The following is a 24,933-nucleotide window of genomic DNA, read 5'->3' on the forward strand; positions in this document are numbered from 1 at the left end:
TTTATAGGTGTTTCCCATAATCCTACAAAAAAGTAATAATACTACATAGTCCAGTAATTTTTAGGCTGAAAAGCAGACGTAAGAAACTTATTAGGGTCCTTGCTTTCTAATCTACAGCTTCCCCTTAAATTCAGGCTAAGTACATAATTTTTAAAAAAGTCAGCAGTCAGTCAAGTCTCTGGGTAGAATCTGCAATCTTCCTCTAATATTAACTAAAATAATTAAAGAAAATCTTTAAGAATTTTTGGGTTGTTTTACAGTCTCTGGAAATATACAGTGTTCTTTCTGATGATTTAATCTGGGAGAACTCCACTAATTTAAATCATATTCTCAAGAAATTGGTAGGTATAACTATTTTATTAATAGACTAGGGGCCCGGTGCACGAAATTCGTGCACTGGGTGTGTGGGGGGGGAGTGTCCCTCAGCACAGCCTGCCCCCTCTCACATACTGGGAGCCCTCAGGCGTTGACCCCCATCACCTTCCAATCGCAGGATCAGCCCCTTGCCCAGCCTGACGCCTGGGCCAGAGGCGTCAGGCCTGGGCAGGGGACCCCCAGACCCCTCCGATTGCTGGCTCTGCCCCTTGCCCAGGCCTGACGCCTCCACCAGAGGTGTCAGGCTTGGACAGGGGACCCCCATCTCCCCCCGATCACTGGCTCTGGCCCCCGCCCAAGCCTGATGCCTCGGCCAGAGGAGTTGACCCTCATCACCCTCCGATCACCAATCACCGGATCGGCCCCTTGACCAGGCCTGAGGCCTCCGGCAGAGGTGTCAGGCCTGGGCAGGGGACCCCCAGCTCCCCGTGGTTGCAGGCTCCACCCCTGCCCAGGCCTAACGCCTCTGGCCTAGGCGTCCAGCCCGGGCAGCGGGGACCCGCAGCTGCAGCGGCCCCGCGATTGTGGGCTTCGCTTTAGGCCCAGGAAAGGGACCCCTAGGTCCTGGGACTGCCAGCTTCGACCGTGCCCAGCTCCCATTGTTGGCTCCACCCCTACTTCCTGCTATCACTGGCCAGGGCGGCAAAGGCACCTGATTCTCCGATCATGGCTGGGGGGCAGGGCAAAGGTGGCCCCAGGGCCGCCTTTGCCCTGCCCCCCAGCTCTTAGCTCCCCCCTGGGTTTCCGATCACTGTCAGTGGCAGGGGGCTTCTTCCTGCTTTCCCTTTCGCCTCCCTGCATTGTGCCTGCATATGCAAATTAGCTGCCATCTTGTTGGCAGTTAACTGCCAATCTTAGTTGGCAGTTAACTGCCAATCTTAGTTGGCAGTTAATTTGCATATAGCCCTGATTAGCCAATGAAAAGGGTATCGTCGTACGACAATTACCATTTTTTCTCTTTTATTAGTGTAGATTACAATGATGATATTTACTTCTTCCTTGACTGCATTTAAAGAAATTTCCTGACAAGAGGGCTGACCACAAACTTAACAGCATTACCATGACATTTCAGAGTTTAAAATATTTTAGTTCCTATATCTCAGTTTTCACAATAATCCTCAGATTTGCTCCCCAAGATCACAAAGCTAGAAAGTGGCAAGTGATATCTGAAGCCAGTTTCTCCAAACACAAGTTCCATAGTTCATCAGCTACATACAGCACACCAAGGACCCAGACAGATAGAAAAATAATTTCTCTCTTGTAGGAAGTACGTTTTCTACCCCCCTCTACTTCAGACTCTCCAATTTTGGTTGCTTTTCCTTCCTTTGAAAATATTGAATTTAAATATGAGCTCACAGGCAAGCCTACTTAATGTTTTTATATACAATACTAGGGGCCCGGTGCACAAAATTCGTGCACTGGGTGTGTGTGGGGGGGAGTGTCCCTCAGCCCAGCCTGCCCCCTCTCACATACTGGGAGCCCTCAGGCGTTGACCCCCATCACCCTCCAATCGCAGGATGGGCCCCTTGCCCAGGCCTGATGTCTTGGCCAGAGGCGTAGACCCCCATCACCCTCCGATCGCCTGATCGGACCCTTGCCCAGGCCTGACAGGCTTGGACAGGGGACCCCCATCTCCCCCTGATCACTGGCTCTGGCCCCCGCCCAGGCCTGAGGCCTCTGGCCCAGGAATAATGCCTGGGCAGGGGACCCCCATCTCCCTCTGATCGCTTGCTCCACCCCCCGCCCAAGCCTGACGCCTCTGACCCAGGCTTCAGGCCTGGGCAAGGGGACCATCATATCCCCCCAATCCCCGGCTCCGCCCCCCGCCCAGGCCTGATGCCTCTTCCAGAGGAGTTGACCCTCATCACCCTCCGATCACCAATCACCGGATCGGCCCCTTGACCAGGCCTGAGGCCTCTGGCCTAGGTGTCCGGCTCGGGCAGCGGGGACCCGCAGCTGCAGCAGCCCCGCGATCGTGGGCTCCGCTTTAGGCCCAGGCAAGGGACCCCTAGCTCCTGGGACTGCCAGCTTCAACCGTGCCCAGCTCCCATCGCTGGCTCCACCCCTACTTCCTGCTATCTCTGGCCAGGGCGGCAAAGGCACCTGATTCTCCGATCATGGCTGGGGGGCAGGGCAAAGGCGGCCCCAGGGCCGCCTTTGCCCTGCCCCCCAGCTCTTAGCTCCCCCCTGGGTTTCCGATCACTGTCAGTGGCAGGGGGCTTCTTCCTGCTTTCCCTTTCGCCTCCCTGCATTGTGCCTACATATGCAAATTAACCGCCATCTTGTTGGCAGTTAACTGCCAATCTTAGTTGGCAGCTAATTTGCATATAGCCCTGATTAGCCAATGAAAAGGGTATCGTCGTACGCCAATTACCATTTTTCTCTTTTATTAGATAGGATATTTACTAAGAGAAATTTCATACCTCACTACAAGATGCAACTGCTCTGTGTAAAGGTGTCAACCATTTGCTGTCTTTGGCATTAACTCTAGCTCCTGCAACAAGAAGAAAAAATAAATTGAAATATTTTGCATAAAATATTTTAAGTAAATCTCCTTAAATAGTTATATATAGTCCAAATTGAATAAATAACAATTAAAAAATGAGTACTTCACTTTAATACTTTCTGCTAATAAATTACCCTTAAATTACAAAACAAAACTATGCTTTTTAATTGATATTATTATCCAATAAGGAATTTGCTCTTTTTATTAAAAATAAAAGATCATGGATAGGCTAAAAAAGCCACCTTTATACAGAGCATATCCAAAGTAAAAACCAGTCCCCACTTTAGAATGTGTGTTAGGAACTCAAATAAATTAATTAAATAAATAAAAACACTCAGACACAAAATGTAGGCCATTAAGAAGTCTTCATTATATTTCTTTAATGAATATAACATGTTATAGAACAATATAATATCAAAATAGTTTTCCAGTGACAATTAAAAACTCCTTAGTACTATAAAGTTACTGCATAAAATGGAGATAATCGCTATCAACTTAAGAAAAAAATTGAGAGATGAACCAACCCACATATCTTTAATACCTAAAGGCTTAAAGAAGTAATAATTTTTTAAAAAATCAACTATGGATAGCTGTTTAAAAATCATTAAGTCAATAGACAAAAATTATCCCTAATAGAATGAAAATACATTTAGCAAGATAAAAATGCATAATTTTAAGGTGGGGGGAAATCTAATGTCTCCATAAAATCCACTGATTTGGTACCCAAGCCCCAACCAAATAGAAACAGCCCTGGCTCTTAGACGTATAAAGGAACTGGTGAAGGGCCTGCACTATCAGCAATCCTAGGTTTATACCCAAAATCTCAACTAGCTTTACATATCTAGTCCAACCTCCTTATTTTCTAGATGAACTGCAGACAGAGTGAACATCTCATTGTCAGAGTAAACCAGAGCAGAATCAAGGCTAGAATTCAGACCTCCTAATGTTTACATTCTGTTTTGAGTGTGAGGTTCCAAGGAATATTCAAGTGCAGTGACTCCAAGTATAGCCCTAGAAACTACTAGCTATGGGTCTTTAACTAGTGTGTGATCCTAGTCATTAAAACAGGAAAAAATAAAATAAAATAGCCCCATCTCAATTATTGAAGGTAGGTTAGTGGGAGACCCTATGGTAGAAGAAAGCACTGCTGAGAAGACAATAAAGATAGCAATTTAAGGAATACGGCATTGATGACTATTGCAAACCAACATTTACAGAATAATACCTCTTAAATGCTAGGAGTACATCACATTAAATCCAAAATGCTTAGTCCCAATTGTATAAAATCAAATAACTTTCTATTCTAGACTCACCTTCTCCCATAAATCCATGTACATCAACAGAGCATGCCCTTAAGATTTGCAGCCTAAATCTATGCCATTGTCAAATGTCTGAATTTAGAGTCACCTTTCCAGAGTAGAGATATGATGAGATTTCTGATATGTTAAAAGCAAAAGAGAATAAACAAGCAAAAATCAACAGCAGGGTCACTGAAATAGGCTGTATCCATTTGATACCATAGTTAGGATATATAGAAAAATCTAGACAATTAGCTTCCTCTTACCCAATCTTTTCATTTAGTAATTCATACATATAAAAATATACCCTGAAAGAATAGATTTTTTAATAAAAATGTTATTTAAGATTTTCAGAATTAGATAAATGTCTAGCTCATTTAGACATAGACCAGAAAATAATTTTAAAAAATAAAAAATCTGATTATTTACATCAGTCTATTCTGAGCTCTAGACAGCAAAGCAGTCGAAGAGAGGTCTGGACGTGTGGGGAGACAGGTGTTAGTGGAAGGAGCCCAGGAGTGGGACCTGTGATCTAATAATGGTTCTGTAACCAATAGGCTGTGTGACCTGGGGCTGTTACCCATAGCCCAGGATTTCATTTGTTGATCATAATCCCTGCCTCCTACATGTGTATGTACATCTGTGTGTGTTGTGTGTATGGGGCAGGAAAACTGGGGTGAGGGAGGATGGGCCTCAGGTTCAAACAACACAGGGAGCTTCTGTTTCTGCAAAGTGAGCTCTAAGAGTCAGGCGCTAAATCAGAGTATCCCATTTGACTCTAGGTCTCATTCTGCAAGATAACTGATCCACCTGCTGGATCCCTAATACAGTCACCAACTGCCAACTCTTTGATTTGTGCTAAATGATCTGTAAGATCCATTTCCAGTTACAGTGGTTCTCAACCTTCCTAATGCTGCGACCCTTTAATACAGTTCCTCATGTTGTGACCCCAACCATAAAATTATTTTCGTTGCTACTTCATAACTATAGTTTTGCTACTGTTATGAATCGTAATGTAAATATCTGATATGCAGGATGTATTTTCAGGGGTCGCGACCCACAGGTTGAGAACCGCTGAGTTATAACAGTCTATCCTATTCTGAAATACTCAGAATAAATTATCTCATATTATTAAACACCCTTCTCTACTTTAACATTAAATAGATGAAGTAGTATCTTTCTAATCCATGCCAAGGATCTTCAAATTACAGCCCATAGGCTGCCTGCCACCTGTTGTGTAAATAAGGTTTTACTGCTACAGAGTCACACCTATTCATTTAAGTGTTAAATATGTAGCTTTCAAATTAAAGGAATTGAGTAGTTGCCAGAGTGTCTGTAAGGTCCTTTACATAAAGTCTGTCATCCTCTGATCTAGGCTAAATACTTGATAGTTGATACTATTAAAGTTATTTCAATTTTTCACATGTGTTTGTAATAATTATAAATAGTACCACTAATAATTTTCCATTTGCAGAGAATAGTTCTCTTTGCTCCTAAGCCACAGAGCAGACAGTCCATAACCAGTGAACTGGGGCAGGAGCCAGGTACTTTCACTACTCTTCCCAAACTGGAAATAATGTTTTCCTTTGGCCGCCTACCAAAAGCAGTGGCAAAGCTTCAGATTCTGTTTTCAGGTTGGGAGTGAAATAGATAATTACATTTCCATTTTCCACCTGTAATGTTGGGGGATAAAACAACAGCAGCTGCATTGTATCATTTAAGAGGGAGCTATGGACACCAGATACTGTGTATTTAACTGTATCCACTGCCCCCCAATTCATATATTGAAGTCCTAACCCAGCACCTCAGAATGTAACCGTATTTGGAAATGGGGTCTTTACAGAAGTAATTAAATTAAAATGAAGTCATTAGATGGGTCCTAATGCAATATGACTGGTATCCTTATAAACAGAAGAAAATTGAACGGGCATGTACAGATGGACACAAGGAGAAGGAGGCCATCTATTAGCCACAAAGGAGAAGGGCCTAGAACAGTTCCTTCCCTCACAACCTTGAGAAGGAACCAACCCTGCCAAAACCTGGATCTTGGACTTCTAGCCTCCAAACTGTGAGAAAATAAATTTCTGTTGTTTAAGGCACTCAATTTGTGGTATTTTGTTGTGGCAGTCCTAGCAAATTAATGTACCAGCATTGTAGGTTTTCAAGAGTCACACACTTTAGGTCTGATTCCTAGTAACAAAAACGTAATATTTGTATTTCCTTATTAAGAACTCTATTTTCTATAAAAATCCATTCAAATGAACTTGTGACTAATGCCTTATACAACACAGTTATTTAACCATCTAATATAAGAAAAGTTTGAGGTACTGCTAAACCTCTGGTTTTAAATACAGACATGCCTTATTTTATTGCTTTATTGTACTTCATAGATGTTGTGTTTTTTACAAATTGAAGGCAAGACCTTCTACCAACAAAAATATTATGACTCTCTTTACTGAGATACTTGCTTTATTGTGGTCTGGAACTGAACCCATAATATCTCCTAGGTATGCCTGTACAAACAGTAAATAAATAGCTCCCATAAAATTTTCTATACTTTGCCAAAACCGGTTTGGCTCAGTGGATAGAGCGTCGGCCTGTGGACTGAAAGGTCCCAGGTTCGATTCCGGTCAAGGGCATGTACCTGGGTTGCAGGCACATCCCCAGTGGGGGATGTGCAGGAGGCAGCTGATCGATGTTTCTCTCTCATCGATGTTTCTAACTCTCTATCTCTCTCCCTTCCTCTCTGTAAAAAATCAATAAAATATATAAAAAAAATTTCTATACTTAGATAGCCAAAAAATGTAGTCCTTAAAACAGAAGTTCTTCACTAAAGTCATTGCCTACACAAATTTTACTAAATGCTGGGGGGGGGGGGGGGTGGTGGGGGGGTAATATGTGTGTAGGGAAAAATGCAGAGGAGAGGAAAAGACATTCAGACTATAACAGAGTTAAGAATACAGGCTCTGTAGTTGGATGGCCTGGAACTGAGTGCTGGCTCTAAATTTAATCAGTAGCACAACTTTCAGCCATAAATCTCTAAATGCTTTAGTTTCCTTAGAGTTAAGAGGACAAAATGAGATAAATGAAAAAACTAAATTTAGTATAGTATTTAAGATATAGAAAGCAATCGTTGTTTCCTCTTATTTCACCCCATCCTATATAATAAAAGGGTGATATGCAAATTGACCCTAACAGCAGAATGACTGGGAATGACTGGTCACTATGACACACACTGACCACCAGGGGGCAGATGCTCAATCCAGGAGCTGCCCCCTGGTGGTCAATGCGCTCCCACAGGGGTAGCTCTGCTCAGCCACAAGCCAGGCTGACGGCTGCCAGTACAGCGGTGGTGGTGGGAGCCTCTCCTGCCTCCTCAGCAGCGCTAAGGACAGAGGTCCTCAAACTTTTTAAACAGGGGGCCAGTTCACTGTCCCTCAGACATTCCACACATGCGCACTGCGGGCCCGGGACAAGTTGGCTGCTAAGCAGGACAGGCAGTGGTGGCAAAAACACCCGGCGGGCCGGATAAATGTTTTCGGTGGGCCGCATGTGGCCCGCGGGCTGTAGTTTGAGGACCCCTGACTAAGGATGTCTAACTGCAGCTAGGCCTGCTCCCTGCTGGCAAGTGGACATCCCCCGAGGGCTCCTGGGCTGCCAGAGGGATGTCTGACTGCCAGCTTAGGCCCAATCCCCCCCGGGGAGCGGGCCTAAGCCAGCAGGTGGTCATTCCCGGAGGGGTCCCAGACTGCGAGAGGGCACGGGCCGGGCTGAGGGACCCTCCCGAGTGAACAAATGTTTGTGCACTGGGCCTCTAGTTCAATAATAATTGTGAAATTAATAATACTAGACTCTAGTGTTACTGTGAGTTCTATGGAAGGATTCACCAGTTTGATTACCTGTAATATTTCAAAAATGAAACCCCTATCAACAAATCTCAGAGATGCATCATGTATAAATATTTGATTTCCAATGAATTTAGTTCTGAACTTTAGGTTAAAGAGAGTATTACTGTTCTAAATAACTCAACAAAATATAAAAGAGGATGTGAAGAAATATCATATTCAATACAACAAGATAACAGTGACCACCACCAACCAAACTATGAAGAATTCCCACCAAATACAGTGACATTTGTACCAAAATGATGAAGGATACAGTCAAGTGAAGCTTCTTCGCATCCTGGAAAGACTACTGAGTCTTCTAAAAGAGTGTGTTTGTGTGTATGTCCATCTGTCCCCTTTTGTCTGCTGTCTGGGTCCTAGAATCCCTAACAATCTTTCAAATGAGCACTGTGGGTTCTCCATAAGAGAAGCTCCCTACAGAACTCTAACTTTATAACACAGAAGAACAAGGTGGGGCAGTGCGAGAGGAGGGACCATCTTTATTATTATTATTATTTCTGACTCAGCTGAAGATGGAGGGTAAAGCCAATCTCCAGGAGATCACTCCCTAAGAACCTGTGATCTAAGGAGCTGCCAAGTCACCCCAATTACCCTAAGTACATCAATAACTAAAGAGAGTCCACTGCTAGGATTAAGAGAAAACACATTTGGTCTGAGAGCTATTTGAAGAAAACAAACCTAACTGATGCTCACTTTTTGCCCTTCCCTGCTCTATTCTTCAGCAAATAGCTGTTCTGGAGAGCATATTCCTCAAGGATATGAAGAATCAGAAAGTATCCATCACAGGACTAGAACAAAGATATAAGGGAGCAGAGTAAACTGAACAAAATACAGGTAATAGGAATATTTGAAAGAAATTATCCCAGGAAAGGAGAGAATGAACTTGCAAACTACTATCTATACACAACTTCCAAGAATTAAGCTCTAAAGAGAAACTTCTAAGTAAAGTTCCAAGAAAGAGGTAAGACAATGCAAAGAGATGAGAACTTGCTGAGGTCAGGGGAGTAAAAAAGAAAAACAAAGTAATTACAGATAAAAGTCTACAAACAACAAAAAAGAGAACACAACTTAAAACATAGCCAAGAATTCTGAAGGCCCAGTCAGAGTGAATCTTTAAAAATCATGTCACTCCATGCCCTATCCAGTTTGGCTCAGTGGATAGAGCTTCGGCCCTCGGACTGAAGGGTCCTGGATTCATTTCCAGTCAAGGGCATGTACCTCTGCTGCAAGCTGGATTCCCAGCCCCTGCTGGGGCGCATGCATGAGGCAACCAATCCATGTGTGTGTCTCTCTCTCTCTCTCTCTCTCTCTCTCTCTCTCTCTCTCTCTCTCTCTCTCTGGTGTTTCTCTCTCCGTCTCTCCCCTTTCCTTCTATTCTCTCTAAAATTCAATGGAAAAATACTCTCCGGTAAGGATTAACAACAAAAAAATAATAATAATAAAAATAAAAACCATGTCATGCCAATCGAAACTCTCCATTGTTTTTTAAAATCACTTTAAGGGCCAAAGTCTTTACCACAGTGTACAAAAATCACACATGATCTGGGACCCTGCCATCTCTTTGCTTCATTTCCTACATCTCCTTTCACCTGTCCCCAATCATGCTGCCACCTCATGGCATTTGTTCTTGACGTTCTCTCAATTTCCTCTAAATATCTGCATGGTATGCAAGGCTTGCTTCCTTATTTTCTTCAGTTATCTTCTCAAATGTGTTATCACTAACCCTTTCCTGATAACACAATATAAAATTGCAACTGACTCCACCCAACATACAATTCTAATTTTGTCATAGCAATTATTACCATAAGACAAACTATATATAAATTAGTTTCCCCCAAACATACCAGGTGTACCGTTTAATAATGTGGATTTTTTTCAATAGATGGAGTTACACATATATTGATATATATGAGTTTGATATGTATGCTATTTTGTTGTATTGACAACAAGCTTCAAAACTTCATGTCAAATTTTCTGAAGAGGTTAACATCATAGATATTTTTACACTTAAAAATGTCAAATTTCGTGCCAAAAAAAGAGCTGCTGAATACTTTGGGAAGCTTATGGTGAACATGTTCCATCTCAAGATACTTGTGAATGCTGGTTTAAACGCTTTAAAAGTGATGATTTCGATGTGAAAGACAAAGAACGTCCAGGTCAACCAAAAAAGTTTGAAGAGCAATAATTACAAGCATTATGGGATGAAGATGTGTGTCAAACTCAAAAACAACTTGCAGAAATATTAAACGTTGCTCAGCAAACAATTTCTGATTGTTTACAAGCAATGGGAAAGATTTTAAAGGAAGGAAAATGGGTGCCACATCAACTGAACGAAAGATAAATGGAAAACTGAAAAGTCATCAGTAAAATGTTGTTTCAACTGCACGAAAGAAAGTCTTTTTTGCATTGAATTGTGACTGACGATGAAAAGTGGATTTATTTTGAGAATCCCAAATGCACAAAATCATGGGTTGATCCAGGTCAACCATCAACATCGACTACAAGGCCAAATTGCTTTGGAAAGAAGACAATGCTCGGCGTTTGGTGGGATCAGGAAGGTGTGGTGTATTATGAGCTTCTAAAACCAGGTGAAACTGTTAATACTGATCGCTACTGACAACAAATAGTCAATCTGAACCATGATTTGATCGTGAAATGACCAGAATGTGCCAGAAGACACAGCATGTGCAATAGTTAATTTCATATATAGTCTTATTTGTGTTATTCAAAAGACTTTAAGCTTTATTTCAAATACTTATTTCAAAGCTGATCTATGATATTATTGTGCTCATAAGGCTCATCTGACTATCTTCCTCATAAATAACAGGAAGTCAATCTTTTATAAGCAACTAAATATCCTTGGTGCAAACATTATTTTAAAAGGAAGAAATTAAGTTACTGAGCATTAGAAAAGTTTCTCCTACGTATAAAAGCCCTCTATATTGGGTCATAAAATTCTTATGTTAAAATGAAAGTAAATGAACAGAATTCTGTGATAAAAAGAAAAAATGCATCACTAGAGTTCTTACCCAAAGCCGTAGACAGTAAACTAAATAGAACTGTACTTTTTCTAGCCTAGCTGTTTCTTAACATAAAACTGTTTCTTGAACAATGATTGTAAAGAAAATTCCATATATTAACCTGCCATCTCATTAATTCATATTAAAGAAGATGCTTCAATTATGAGAAAATCCAATTTTTCTCTTGAACCCCCTCAGCTCCTATGGCTAGTAAATTTTAGCTGTAAACTAGTGAGTTAGCAGCCATAGAAGAACAGCTATGTTCAAGGAAGTGCATCAGTGATATAAAGTTATTCATAACATAATATTACCTAGGTCCACATTTAATTATACTTAATCCCATATGATTATAAATGCGTTATTAAAAAATGTACTTTTAAAAATTTTATGAATTTATAAAAGCAAAATTCTGTTTAGGCTATAATTTAATAGGATTGCCATTCAAAATTTCTCTCAGTGCTCCTTCTCCCAAATATCAAAGGAATGATACTACTATTTCTCCAACTGTATTCATTATGCACGTATCTGTGCAATCTGGTAACATAGGCACAATTTAAACACATTTATCCTTTCTCAATAACTATCTACACTAATAAAAGAGAAACATACAAATTGGTGCCACTCTGCTACGCCCAGCAGCCAATCAGATGAGTATGCAAATCAACCCAACAAAGATGGCGGTTAATTTGCATATGCAGGCGCGGAGTGAAGACTGAAGACAACATAGAAATAAGCCAAGTGCTGCAGAAGGGAGCAAAGCTGCGGAGAAGCAAGCGGGGTGGCGGAGGTGGGAGCAAAGCCCGCCTTGGCAGGTTTCGCTCCTTTCTCTGCTTCGCTCCAGCTGCAGGAAGCCCTATTCTTGCAGGAATCTTCCTGCAATGGCCCTCTAGTCATATATAATAATCTGGATACAACAAAAATATCTCTAAGCTCTGTTTGTGTCTTTTAGGACTACAGGCAACCTGACAACAATAGGAGCTATTTTATGAGAGACAGTTGTATCATTACTTCATATTGCAGTGGTTCTTAACCTTGGCTGCACATTAGAATCACCTGGGAATATTTTTAAAATCCTAATTTCTGGGCTTCATCCTCCGGAAATTCTGTTTCTTTGTTACTAATGTTGTGGCCCCACCCCATAACAAAGAACGAATTTCTGGAGGATGAGGCCCAGAAATCAGGATTTTAAAAAGATTCCCAGGTGATTCTAATGTGCAGCCATGGTTAAGAACCACTGTCATATTGTAAAGTCTTAAACCAGGCATCCTCAAACAACAGCCCGCAGGCCACATGTGGACCGCCAAAAACATTTATCTGGCCCGCCGGGTGTTTTTGCTGCTGCTGCCTGTCCTGCTTAGCAGCCGACTCGTCCCGGGCCCGCAGTGTGCATGTGTGGAATGTCTGAGGGACAGTGAACTGGCCCCCTGTTTAAAAAGTTTGAGGACCTCTGTCTTAAACAGTTTAGCAGAAATCCTATATAATATAAGCCTAATATGGTAAGTGTCCAGTTGTCTGTTCAACCAATCAAAGCATAATATGCTAATGATATGCTAAAGCCATTCAACCACTTGCTATGATGTGCACTGACCACCAGGGGTTAGACAGTCAACCAATCACTATGATGTGCCCTGACCGCCCACCAGGGACAGATGCTCTGATCAGGAGGTTAGCTTGCTGCTGGGGTCTGGCTGATCAAGACTGAGTGAGTCGGGCTGGACATGGCCTGGAGCCCTCCTGCGGTCCCTTCGTGGCTGACCAACCTCCTGTGTCCCTCCCTGGTCCTGACTGTGCATTGGTGGGGTCCCTTGGCTTGGCCCGTGCACTCTTGCAATCTGGGACTCCGTGGGGGATGTCAGAGAGCTGGTTTTGGCACGATCCCACAGGCCAGGCCGGGGGATCCCACTGGTGCACAAATTCGTGCACTGAGCCTCTAGTTAAAAAATAATGCACAATTCCCTAAAATGTGTTTTACTGGTCCTGAAACAGAATTAGATAAAAGCTATTTAAAGACAGAAGTCTTGCTGGTATATCACTTTCAAAATATATCTACAATCATATAATTTCTTACCACCTCTACTGCTATACTTGGATTAAGTGACCATCACTTGCCCCTTGGGGAATGTAATCATCTCCAAGTACCTATGTGGTCAATGAGGCCCACTATGGATACTCTATATATCACCCTACCTTATATAAGGCTTATTCACCCCATTATTCTCATCTACTTTTTCATTCTCCTATAGCACTTATCACCTTCTAACATACTGTAAAATTTACTTGCATTTACAGCCCATTTTTCTTTATTAGAATATACTTTCCACAAAGGCAGTGATCTTTGTTTTGTTCTCTAATATACGCTAACCTCTGGAACTGTACTGGGCACATCAAATGAGATCAATGTTTGTACAATGAACAAATAAGTTTCAGCTTATTAAACAAATATAAAGAAATAGTCAATTAGGTTTTATAAATAGTAAGACAAAAATATGCATGATGTACTCTTATTATGTAGAGCTTACCATACCAGATAAAATAAGCAGTTCAATGATCTCTGCATCTCCAAGATAGGCAGCAGCATGCAGTGGAGTTCTTTTTTCACTGTCCTGTGATAAGAAGGAAAGGTGGCACATAAGTTTTCATATAAAGTTCATTTTAATATTCCTTAAATGAAGAAAAACCACTTAACTACTAGCTTACTCTTTCCACAACTCTAGTCTAATCTGCAAGTACCAGAGTATTTCCTTGCTGGGGGGGGGGGGGGGGGTGGCTTTAAAAGAATGGTATAAAGTACAGCCAAGAATTAAAGAAAAAAATCCAAGATGACAAGCCCAGATGGTGTGGTTCAGTGGTTGAGCAACGTCCTATGAACCAGGAGGTCACAGTTCCATTTCAGGTCTGGGCACATGCCCAGGTTGTGGGCTTGATCCCCAAAAGGGGGCATGAAGGAGGTAACCTATCAATGATTCTCTTTTATCATTGATGTTTCTATCTCCCTCTTCCTTCCTCTCTCTGAAATAAACAAACACATATTTTTTAAAAAAGAACTAGCTTTTTAGACTTTCTTTGAATAAAGATACCTAAGCTTCTGACATACACAAATTTTCTTTACTTCATACTGCACTCCCCAACCCCCATCAATATATTTTCATAATTTTACAGTTTAGAGAAGTGCTGACTTAACTAAATAAAAAAAATCTTAAGAAACCAAAATTTTTCCTTATGAAATTGTTTCCATAGGAGTGGCCATAGTGGCATAAAGGGAAATTACCTCTGAGGATCTGAAATTATCCCTTAAAACAATCTTAAGGTTTTCCTTAAAATTCCTGCCAATTCCATTTTTGGCTCTAAGTATATATTCCTACCTTTCTAAATACCAAAAATACAGTTTTCCAAATCTTCCTTCAGGCTTGTGTACTTCTCCCCTCAAACAATAATGTTCTCCAGTTTAAGAAGCAACATCTTAAAATCACATTTCAGGATTTTTAATTCATTATTTCCAACTCCTCTAAATGTATGGCTTGTGTACTTCTCCCTTCAAACAACAATCTCCAGTTTGAGAAGCAACATCTTAAAGTCAGATTTTAATTCACAGGATTAAAAGTCACAGGATTTTTAATTCATATTTTCAACCCATCTAAAGTTACAACAGTGTTCTTGACTTGGTTGCATCTGAGAAAACTATTTAGACATAATTATTTAGAAATTCACATCTTTTTTTTTTTTGATTACAGGCTTTTGTGACAAATTGTTAGTTGTTTTCAGTAGCTCCTTTACCCCTTTGTCCAAAGGAATAAAGTTTTAGCAGAGAATACACACCTAGGCTGCCTTGAAGTGCTGTTACTTAGTGTGGAACAATAGTATTAACCCTTTGCGGTCCAATGTTATTTTTGGAATTCAAACAGTCTGGTCCAAATTAATTGACGGGACTGAATGTTGAACTTTTTAATGTTCTTATTGCTCGACGTTGGACCTGCTCCTAGCGCCTGGTCTGTCGAGTCAGCCTCGAGGTTGGACCGAAAAGGGTTAATAGTGGAAGTGAAAGGCACAACTTTCAGGTCATCTTCAACTAAAAAGAGCACCATCATAGAAATGGACTAATACTTTCCCACTTCCCATAGGCTGGAAGGCAGATGTGAAACTAAGCCAGCTTTGACTATGCAGAGGTAGGCCAATATCCAAGAAGTGTCTCAAGCAATACGATCCCGAATGACCTTATAGAGCAGAGTTGCTCCACAAACCTGGACCACAATTTCTTTTAACAGCCTGGAAGTTAAACTTCTTCTTTGAATAGGTGTTGTATTTTGGGGTCTCCTACTATATCAGAATACTAGAGGCCCGGTGTACAAAAATTTGTGCACTCGGGGGGGGGGGGGGGTCCCTCAGCCCGGCCTGTGACCTCTCGCAGTCTGGGACCACTTGGCGGATGACCACCTTCTGGCTTAGGCCTGCTCCCTGGGGGGGGGATTGGGCCTAAGCTGGCAGTCAGACATCCCTCTGGCAGCCTGGGAGCCCTTGGGGTATGTCCACTTGCCAGCAGGGAGCAGGCCTTAGCTGCAGTCGGACATCCATAGTGCTGCTGAGGAGGCGGGAGAGGCTCCCACCACCACCGCTGTGCTGGCAGCCATCAGCCTGGCTTGTGGCTGAGCAGAGCTACCCCTGTGGGAGCGCATTGACCACCAGGGGGCAGCTCCTGCATTGAGCATCTGCCCCCTGGTGGTCAGTGTGTGTCATAGTGACCAGTCATTCCCAGTTGTTCTGCTGTTGGGGTCAATTTGCATATTACCCTTTTATTATATAGGAGTGCCTGGCCAGCCTGGGTGAGGGGTTGATGGCCATTTGCAGGCTGGCCACAGCCCCTTCAGGGTGGGGGGTGCTGCTGGGGTGCCTGGCCAGTCTGGGTGAGGGGCTGAGGGCCATTTTCAGGCTGGCTAAGCCCCCCAGTGGGGATCCTCACCCCATGAGGGTGTGGCCATCCTGGGTGAGGGGCTGATGGCTGGCCATGGCCCCCAGCCACCCAAGCTCCCAGTGGAGGCTGGCTGGAAGCAGGTATCTGGAATTTATTTGTCTTCTATAATTAAAACTTTGTTGCCTTTTGTGGAGGCCACAGATGGCTCAGCCAGGCGGGAAGCTTGGCTTCCCCCATCATTGGGGCAACCAAGCCTCCTGCTTGCTTCAGCTCTGTGGCTGCCGGCCGCCATCTTGGTTGGGTTAATCTGCATATAGTCGCTGATTGGCAGGTGGGCGTGGCTTGGGGCATAATGAAGGTATGGTCAATTAGCATCTTTGTCTTTTATTAGTGTAGATTGTAACTTTCAAGATTTAAAACAATGAAAAAAATTATTTTACATAACTTAACAGTTTGGCAATACCCTAATTACTCTAAGAAAGGATAAACTACTGAGAATAGATTAGGAAAAATACTGCTAGTCAAAAGAGGTTAAAATGTTCATAGGCAATCAAAAAAAGGCTTAGCTGTAATATATCAAGGTATTATAAAGCTGTAACAGTTATCACTGGCTCTCCATACACTTCTTCATATAATTTTAATATATTTGTGATATTGTTTTTGTCCTTATAATAATAACAGGTGCTCCAGTACAGGGAGACTGGTCTAGTGGCTATTAATGCTGTTTAGTAAGCTAAGAGTTCGTATCTCTCTAATCACAGTGAATTTACACATGACGATGTTTTTTATTCCAATATGTAACCAAGCAAACAGAATTCTTTGCACAGAAATTACTGAATAATTAATTATTGAAAAAGCTAAAACTGAACCACTAAAATATCAGACTTTATTGAAAGCTGAGTCCTAATTTAGTCATTTTAATAAAAGGATCCTTGGCTTAAGGCTTTTCAGTGTTAATCATTAAACAGCAAACTTCCCCAGAGTGTTTAAAATATCATCAGACCTACTCAAATTGAGAAACATGTTTACTACACAGGGTAAACCATGAACACAGCACACACAGTGAGTCATTTATGTGTGAGGGATGTCTGGAATCCTATGACTCAATGCCTTGAATATTATTCATGTATTTTATGACTCGTGGATAAGTTTTCCCGCTCTAAAAAGGAATTTAAGAAAAAAAGGGAATAAATTGTTCCACTAAAATTTAACCTGTCATCTTTAAATTTAACCCAGTTAAATATTAAAACTTGGGCAACAAAATATTTAAGATTCCTTTCAATAAAATTTATTAAAATTAAGAAATTGTCCTCTTACATATAATAATTCCATTTCATGGAACTCTTTTAGATAAAGATATTCCTATCTGTGTGCAAATAATAGTTTAGGTATATTTACTGATTATCATAGGAAGCAGTATGATGGAAACAATTTAAATGGCCACCAATAGGGGAATGGTTATCTAGAATATGAAACACAAGCTGTTAACCAACCTTCATTTAACTGACTCATGTGATCAATCAATATTTTCTGTTTCCTGAGTAAAACTAATGGATACTTTGGCACCCCATGTATTTTGACTATTAGATTACCACTAATAAGTCTGTGCACTTTGGTTCCTACCACTGTGTGTTTATCAAGAGTAATATGTGTTTGTTACCACAACTGTTTGTGCCAACTGTACCTGTAATCATAACTATGCAATTATTTGAACTGATGAAATAGGAATTAAAAAAGCAAATTGTTTCCATGACCTCTACATTGAATACTATAAAAAGGATCAATAAAAGAAGTTACCAAAAAAGTGCTGTTGTGAACTAGGTGTGGCTGAGACAACTGAAACACTAAGGAAATAGTAAAACCATGAAGAGATATTTGGCCCAAGTTTGATTCTTACATATCTAAATTCTCACATCACTTAAACACAAAGTGAGAGTTACAGATAATGCAAGGAAGACAACATTAAACGCCTGTCAGTGAAAAGTCCTTGGCCCAATTTTTAAAAAATGGCTGGCAAATACACTTGTTACAGAAAATGCTTAAAGATCACTATTTATGATTCCCTCTGTCAGACTTTGATAAGCTTATCAACTACCAGTTCTGAATATTATCAGATGAGAGGTCTTGTAATTGTACAACCATATAATGAAATACTGTGTCAGCATTCTGCATCCAATTCCAATGTGTGGGGTTTCCCTTCTGTACATGCAAGCAATGCTCCAACAAGAACTGAGGGCCCCATGACTCAACTCAATGTTGACACTATCTCCAGGAGATAGCAACAGATCCTATAGATTAAGGCTTCAGTCATACAAGACTGCCACCCCCTCTTCAGACACCAATAGCAAGTCCAGGTTGTCACCTGTATAGCAGTCCCCCTTAATCCATGGTTCTGCTTTCTGCAGTTTTAGTTACCCACGGTCAACCTTGGTACAAAAATATTACATAGAAAATTATAGAAATAAACAGTTCATATGTTTTAATTTGCATGCTGTTCTGAGTAGCATGATGGAATCTTGCACCGCCCAGCCTGGGAAGTGAATCATCCCTTTGTCCACCATAGTTCCCCTCCCAGGCTGTTAGCCACTTGGCAGCTATCTCCATTATCAGATCAACTGCCTTGGTATGACAATGCTTGTGTTTAAGCAACTCTTATCTTACTTAATAATGGCCCCAAAGCACAATAGTAATGCTGGCAATTCAGATATGCCAACCAGAAGCTGTAAACTGCTTCCTTTAAGTGAAGAGGTGAGTACAGTACAATAAGATATTCTGAGTCAGGAAGGAGCATGGAAGAGCACAGGTAAAAAGTACGTATGTCTGACCTCTCCAGAACCCAGCATAGTAACTGGCACATATCTGTCAAGGGAATGAACCAACATAGACAACACAGGCAGAAAACTAAACTAGACATTAAGAACACTGGGTTCTTATGCTATCTCTGCTAAAAGGAAGTGACCAAATTAAATAAGCTCTAAGGGCCTTAGTTTCCCCCCGTCTGTAACAGATATGATTTAACTTCTGGATCTCCAAGATCACTTTCTCAACTATCTAAAAAATGGAAGGCATAGTTTTTACCTTGGGGAAAATTTTATTTATAGAATCTAGGTATTATTCATGTTGTAATCTAGACATTGCTTCATCAGTAGTAATATTAAAAAGAAAAATCCACAGAGCACCCTATTTTATTTTATTTTATTTTTTATTTTTTATTTTTTTTTTTTTTTGGTTAATCTTTTATTGCCTCCTCTACCCCCTTCCCTCTGAGATTCTAGAGGTGAGTTTTAAGGTGAGCTTCTTTTTGTCATATCTCCCCTAAAATCTCCTTGTCATTTCTTCACAGCTATCAAAAGACTACAGCAGAATTCCCACCTTCATGTTGAGGAGGAAGCCTCCCCCCTCCCACCCTATTTCTTACCAGTGTTCATTTAGGAGAAACTTTGTATAGAAGGGAGGAGCACCCTATTTTAAATACTAAATTTACTTTCTTCTACAAATTTAGCAGTAATTAAATACTCCTAAGCCAAGGCTTACTTGCTTTTAAATAAAAAAATAAAACACCAAAATTATATATCAATACCAGGTCCTACAAAACAAAAGGAAGTAGAGGTGATGCCATCTATAATTGGGCAATTTTAATTATCAAACACAGCTGTTTAGAAAACTAATACATAGAATTTCTACTTCAAAAAATACTGCTGGACTGTAATAGAAAATTGTCATTTCACAAAGCATGTGAAGTGTAAGTCTGAAAATATTCAGTGGAATGTCAGTCAGCTGTTTCAATCAATAAAATGCTTCTCAATGGCTTTTACAGAGCTACATACATTTTTAACAGACATATTTCCCTGAGTACTGGGAGAACACAAGAGAAAGAATTCTCAGTAGAGTAACAGAGGGTAGGGGGTGGTACAAGCAGAGAATCCCAGAGAACTGCAGAATATCCCTTTGTATACTCAGCTAAGTACTAAGCAGCACATGTATATAAGACTACTGTAACCTGAGACTGGTGAAAAGAACTATCCAAAATAATTCAAGTAGTTGTTTCCAACCACTTTTTCCTTACCAACCTGACCAGGAGCCTTTTAAAATATTTTCCCCCCAATTGCCCCCATGAAATTTTAATAACTGCTGTGTATCTAACTTATACAACTTTGGCCCTTTGGAGAGCCACAAATCATTGTAACATATAAGATCTTTCTTACACATTCATTCTTTCTCTCCCCCTACCTCCAAAAAAGTTTTGCTAACTTGGAGATATCACCCCCAACGAGAACAAATGGGTTAGAGGGAAGAGGATCCCGTTCCCCACCAGGTAGGCTGGAAAAACTCTTCATTCCTAGAGCACTGGGTAGAGTACTATGAAAAATCTTACCTCAGCAGTAGAGAATTAGCATATATTAAAATGAAATAACATAACATTTACAGTAGGAACAAAATGGATAAATCTTACAAAGATGTAAAAGGCCATGCAGAGTGAAATTACAAGATTCGCTGAGAAATTAAAAATTACCAAATAAATGGAGAGATATAATTTGTTCCTGGGTCAAAAGACTCAAATACTGTTAAGATATTAAATTTTGCCAACTTGATCTATAGATCAACACAACCCAATTTCTTTTTCCCCCTAGAAATTGACATGAATGAATCTCGTAATCATTATGAATTTCAAAATTCATATAGAAACACAAAGAATTGAGAACAGTCAAAACAATTTTGGGGGAAAAAAAGTTAGCGATTTCAAGATGCACAGTATCATAACAGCATGGTATTGGCATTAAGCTAGACAAATACATCAATGGAACATAACAGAGTCCATAAATAGATCCTCAGCTATATGGAAAACTGACTTTTGATAAAGATGCAAAGGCAATTCAATGAAGAAAAGTAGTACAGCTTTTAAATAAATACTTTTTGTTGTTGTTAAGCCTTACAGAAGCATTTTTTTACAGAGAGTGGAAGGGAGAGAGGGGGGGAGTGAGGGAGGGAGAGAAAGAGAGAGAGAGACAGACAGACAGACAGACATCGATTGGTTGTGGCATGCCAGGTACATGCCCTTGCTCATGGTCATGACCTTTGAATCACAGGCTGATGATCTAACCACTGATCCAAACCAGCCAGGGCTAAATAAGTATTTTAATAATTGGATATATCCATATATTACAAAGCAAACTTTACCATATGCCTTGCACCATATACAAATGCTAATTCAAAAAAGATATTACATCTAAATGTAAATTTAAAACTACAAAACTTCTAGAAGATATTAAGAAAATCTATGTGACACTGAGATATTTTTTTAGATACAACGCCAAACCAAGATCCATAAAAGAATGTGAAAAACTGAAAAGCATCAAAATTTAAAACTTGTGCTTTTCCAAAACAACCCTTAGGAAAATAAATTATAGCCAAAGACTGAGGACTTGCATCCAGAACATATAAAGAACTCTCAAAACTCAAGAGTAAGAAGACAATACAATAAGAAAAGGAATCTAGCCCTAACCGGTTTGGCTCAGTGGATAGAGCGTCAGCCTGAGGACTGAAAGGTCCCAGGTTCGATTCCGGCCAAGGGCATGTACCTTGATTGCGGGCACATCCCCAGTAGGAGGTGTGCAAGAGGTAGCTGATCGATGTTTCTAACTCTCTATCCTTTCTCCCTTCCTCTCTGTAAAAAATCAATAAAATATATAAAAATAAAATAAATAAAATGACTTATATATATAAAAAAAAAGGAATCTACCCTAGCCAGTTTGGCTCAGTGTATAGAGCGTCAGCCTGCGGACTGAAGGGTCCCAGGTTTGATTCTGGTCAAGGGCACATGCTTGCGTTGCGGGCTCAATCCCCAGTGGGGGGCTGTGCAGGAGGCAGCCAATCAATGATTCTCTCTCATCGTTGATATTTCTATCTCTCTCCCCCTCTTCCTTCCTATCTGAAATCAATAAAAATATATAAAAAGAAAAGGAATCTAGCAAAACCACTTAGTTATCCCAGAAATGCAAATAAAAACCATAATGAAATACACTCTATTATAGCGTTTACAATGAGAAAACACTGATCATACCAAGTATTTGTGAGGATGTGGAAAAACTGGAATTCTCATATTCTCTTGGTGGGAATGTATAATGAATGGCATAACCAGTTTGGAAATAGTTGTAGTGTCTTAAAGAGTTAAACATACACCTACCAAATGGTCAGACCATATCACCACTAGATAATTACTCAAGAAAAAGGAAAGCATATGTTCATAAAAAGACTTGTATACAACTGCTCACAGTAGCTTTATTGTAATAGATGAAAAGGGAAACAACTGAAATATCAATTGGTAGGCCAGGGGGAAAAAACAAGTTATGTGTATCAATACAATGGAATGCCACTGAGGTTATGTGCACTCTGTACAACAGAAAGGAATGAACTATCAATATATGCCACAACATGAATGAATCTCAAAATAGTTATGGTGTGAAAAAAGCTAGACAGCCCGGCCGGCGTGGCTCAGTGGTTGAGCATCAACCTATAACGAGGAGATCATGGTTTGAACCCAGTTGGGGCACATACCCAGGTTGTGGGCCCAATTCCCAGTGCAAGAAACAGCTAAACAATCATTCTCTCATCAATGATGTTTCTATCTCTCTCTCTCCCTCTTCCTTCCTCTCTGAAATCAATAAAAATATATATTTTTAAAAAGCTAGACAAAAAAGGGACATATTGTATAACTTCACTTTTATAAAGCTCCAGAAAATACAAATTAATTTACAGTGACACAAAACAGATCAGAGGTTAGGGACAAATGAAACTGTACATTTTAAATATATGTAATTTATTATATGTCAACCATACTCAATAAAACAAAAAACAAAAATTGCTAAGGTGCTGAGACCTATCAGATTATTTATAACTTCAGCTTAGTCTGATATTTAAGGCATTAATTTATGACATCTTTGCTATAATATGATTATCATTCTAAACTTATATATAATTATAATAAAACCATCAGGATTCTTTCTGAATATACAATAAATATACTTGATTTCTTTTCTTTTTAAATATGTTTTATTGATTTTTTACAGAGAGGAAGGGAGAGGGATAGAGAGTTAGAAACATCGATCAGCTGCCTTCTGCACACCTCCTCCTAGGGATGTGCCCGCAACCATGGTACATGCCCTTGACCGGAATCGAACCTGGGACCCTTCAGTCCGCAGGGCGTCGCTCCATCCACCGAGCCAAATCAGTCAGGGCAAGATATTTGATTTCTATGAAAAATACCATTGTTCACTGAACACTAATTGTTACATACATGTCCAATAAAGTTGCTTCAAACAAAAATGTAGAGGACATTTAGTTTATTTGGGAAGTTAACGATATATTTAACCATAATAAATACAAACATTCTGAAATTTCTGCTTATCCACTGAAGCAGAATTTTTATTTGCTTGGTGAAAAGATCCCACTTATTATTACCAATTAGCAAAACTAGTTTATTTAACCAGATCAAAGAGGGGACTTGGTTAAATAAATTATGTTTTTTAAAAATATATATATATTTTATTGATTTTTTTTACAGAGAGGAAGTGAGAGGGATAGAGAGTTAGAAACATCAATGAGAGAGAAACATCGATCAGCTGCCTCCTGCACACCCCCTACTGGGGATGTGCCCACAACCAAGGTACATGCCCTTGACCAGAATCTAACCTGGGACCCTTCAGTCTGCAGGCCGACTCTCTATCCACTGAGACAAAACGGTTAGGGCATAAATTATGCTATTAACACATAATCTAAAACTACCTTATCTAATAAAGAGGTAATATGCAAACTGACCATCATCCCAACACACAAGATGGCCGCCCCCATGTGGACATAAGATGGCCAGCAGAGGAGGGCAGTTGTGAGTGATCAGGCCAGCAGGGCAGGGCAGTTGGGGGCAACCAGGTCTGCAGGGGAGGGCAGTTGGGGGGGGGACCAGGCCTGCAGGGGAGGGCAGTTGGGGGGGACCACGCTGGGAAGGGAGGGCAGTTAGGGGTGACTGGGCCAGCAGGGGAGAGCAGTTAGAGGCAATCGGGCTGGCAGGGGAGCAGTTAGGCATTGATCAGGCTGCAGGGGAGTTGTTAGGGGGTGATGAGACTGGCAGGCAGAAGCAGTTAGGGGCAATCAGGCAGGCAGGCAAGCGAGCGGTTGGGAGCCAGCAGTCCTGGATTGTGAGAGGGATCCCAAATTGGAGAGGGTACAGGCTGGGCTGAGGAACACCCCCTGCCCCGTGCACAAATTTTGTGCACCGGGCCTCTAGTTTGGCTATAAAGAAGAATGAGGAAGCTCTCTATGTACTAATCTGGATGGGTTCCCAAAACATATTGGGGATGAAAAAAGATGCATAACACATATGTGCTAATAAATAAGAAACTATATGAGTGGAATGCAAAAATAAATCACCATCAGTTTCTAGCTGCAAAAACAGCCAATTTCTCCCTAGCCTGTTTGGCTTAGTGGATAGTGTGTTGGCCAGTGGACTGAAGGGTTCTAGGTTCGATCCCGGTGGTCAAGGGTATGTACCTTGGTTGTAGGCTCGACCCCTGGCCCTGGTTGGGGCACAAGCAGGAGGCAACTGATTGATGTGTCTCACACTGATGTTTCTCTCTCCCCCCCCCCCTTCCTCTCTGAAATCAATAAAAAAATATATATTTTTTAAAAAGCTGGTTTCAAATTCAGGTACAAACAGAATGGTGGTTACTACAAGGGAAAGGGAGGTGGGGTGGGGGAGGACAAGACAAAAGTGGGTAAAATACGAGGTGACCAAAGGAGACTAGACTTCAGGTAGGAGCACAAAATAGACTATACAGATGGTGTGTTATAAAGTTGTACACCTGAATTTTTATGCTATTAACCAATGTTGCCCCAATAAATATAATTTTTAAAAAAACTAGTTGGTTTT

The 24,933-nt window shown here is 40.7% G+C and overlaps 1 protein-coding gene across 10 annotated transcripts in view; it reads right to left on the reverse strand.

Moving 5' to 3' along the window:
• The window catches only part of ANKRD28 (ankyrin repeat domain 28), a 148,880-nt gene that overhangs the window by 55,544 nt on the left and 68,403 nt on the right, over positions 1-24,933 (reverse strand). For 6 of the 10 annotated variants that reach the window (XR_009448557.1, XM_059664001.1, XM_059664002.1 and 3 more), the window contains 2 exons: positions 13,629-13,707; positions 2,799-2,869 (listed from right to left, as the gene is read on the reverse strand). Coding sequence is in view for 9 of the 10 variants with exons in the window: in XM_059664001.1 (XP_059519984.1) it covers positions 2,799-2,869; positions 13,629-13,707 (150 nt within the window). In the remaining variant the exon portion in view is untranslated. Of the gene's footprint in view, positions 1-2,798; positions 2,870-4,194; positions 4,251-13,628; positions 13,708-24,933 lie in introns of those variants that run through there. The other 4 variants (XM_059664003.1, XM_059664005.1, XM_059664004.1 and 1 more) reach the window with 2 other exon arrangements.

Source organism: Myotis daubentonii, chromosome 14 (assembly GCF_963259705.1).
Source record: "Myotis daubentonii chromosome 14, mMyoDau2.1, whole genome shotgun sequence".
In the NCBI taxonomy this organism is placed as follows: domain Eukaryota; kingdom Metazoa; phylum Chordata; class Mammalia; order Chiroptera; family Vespertilionidae; genus Myotis; species Myotis daubentonii.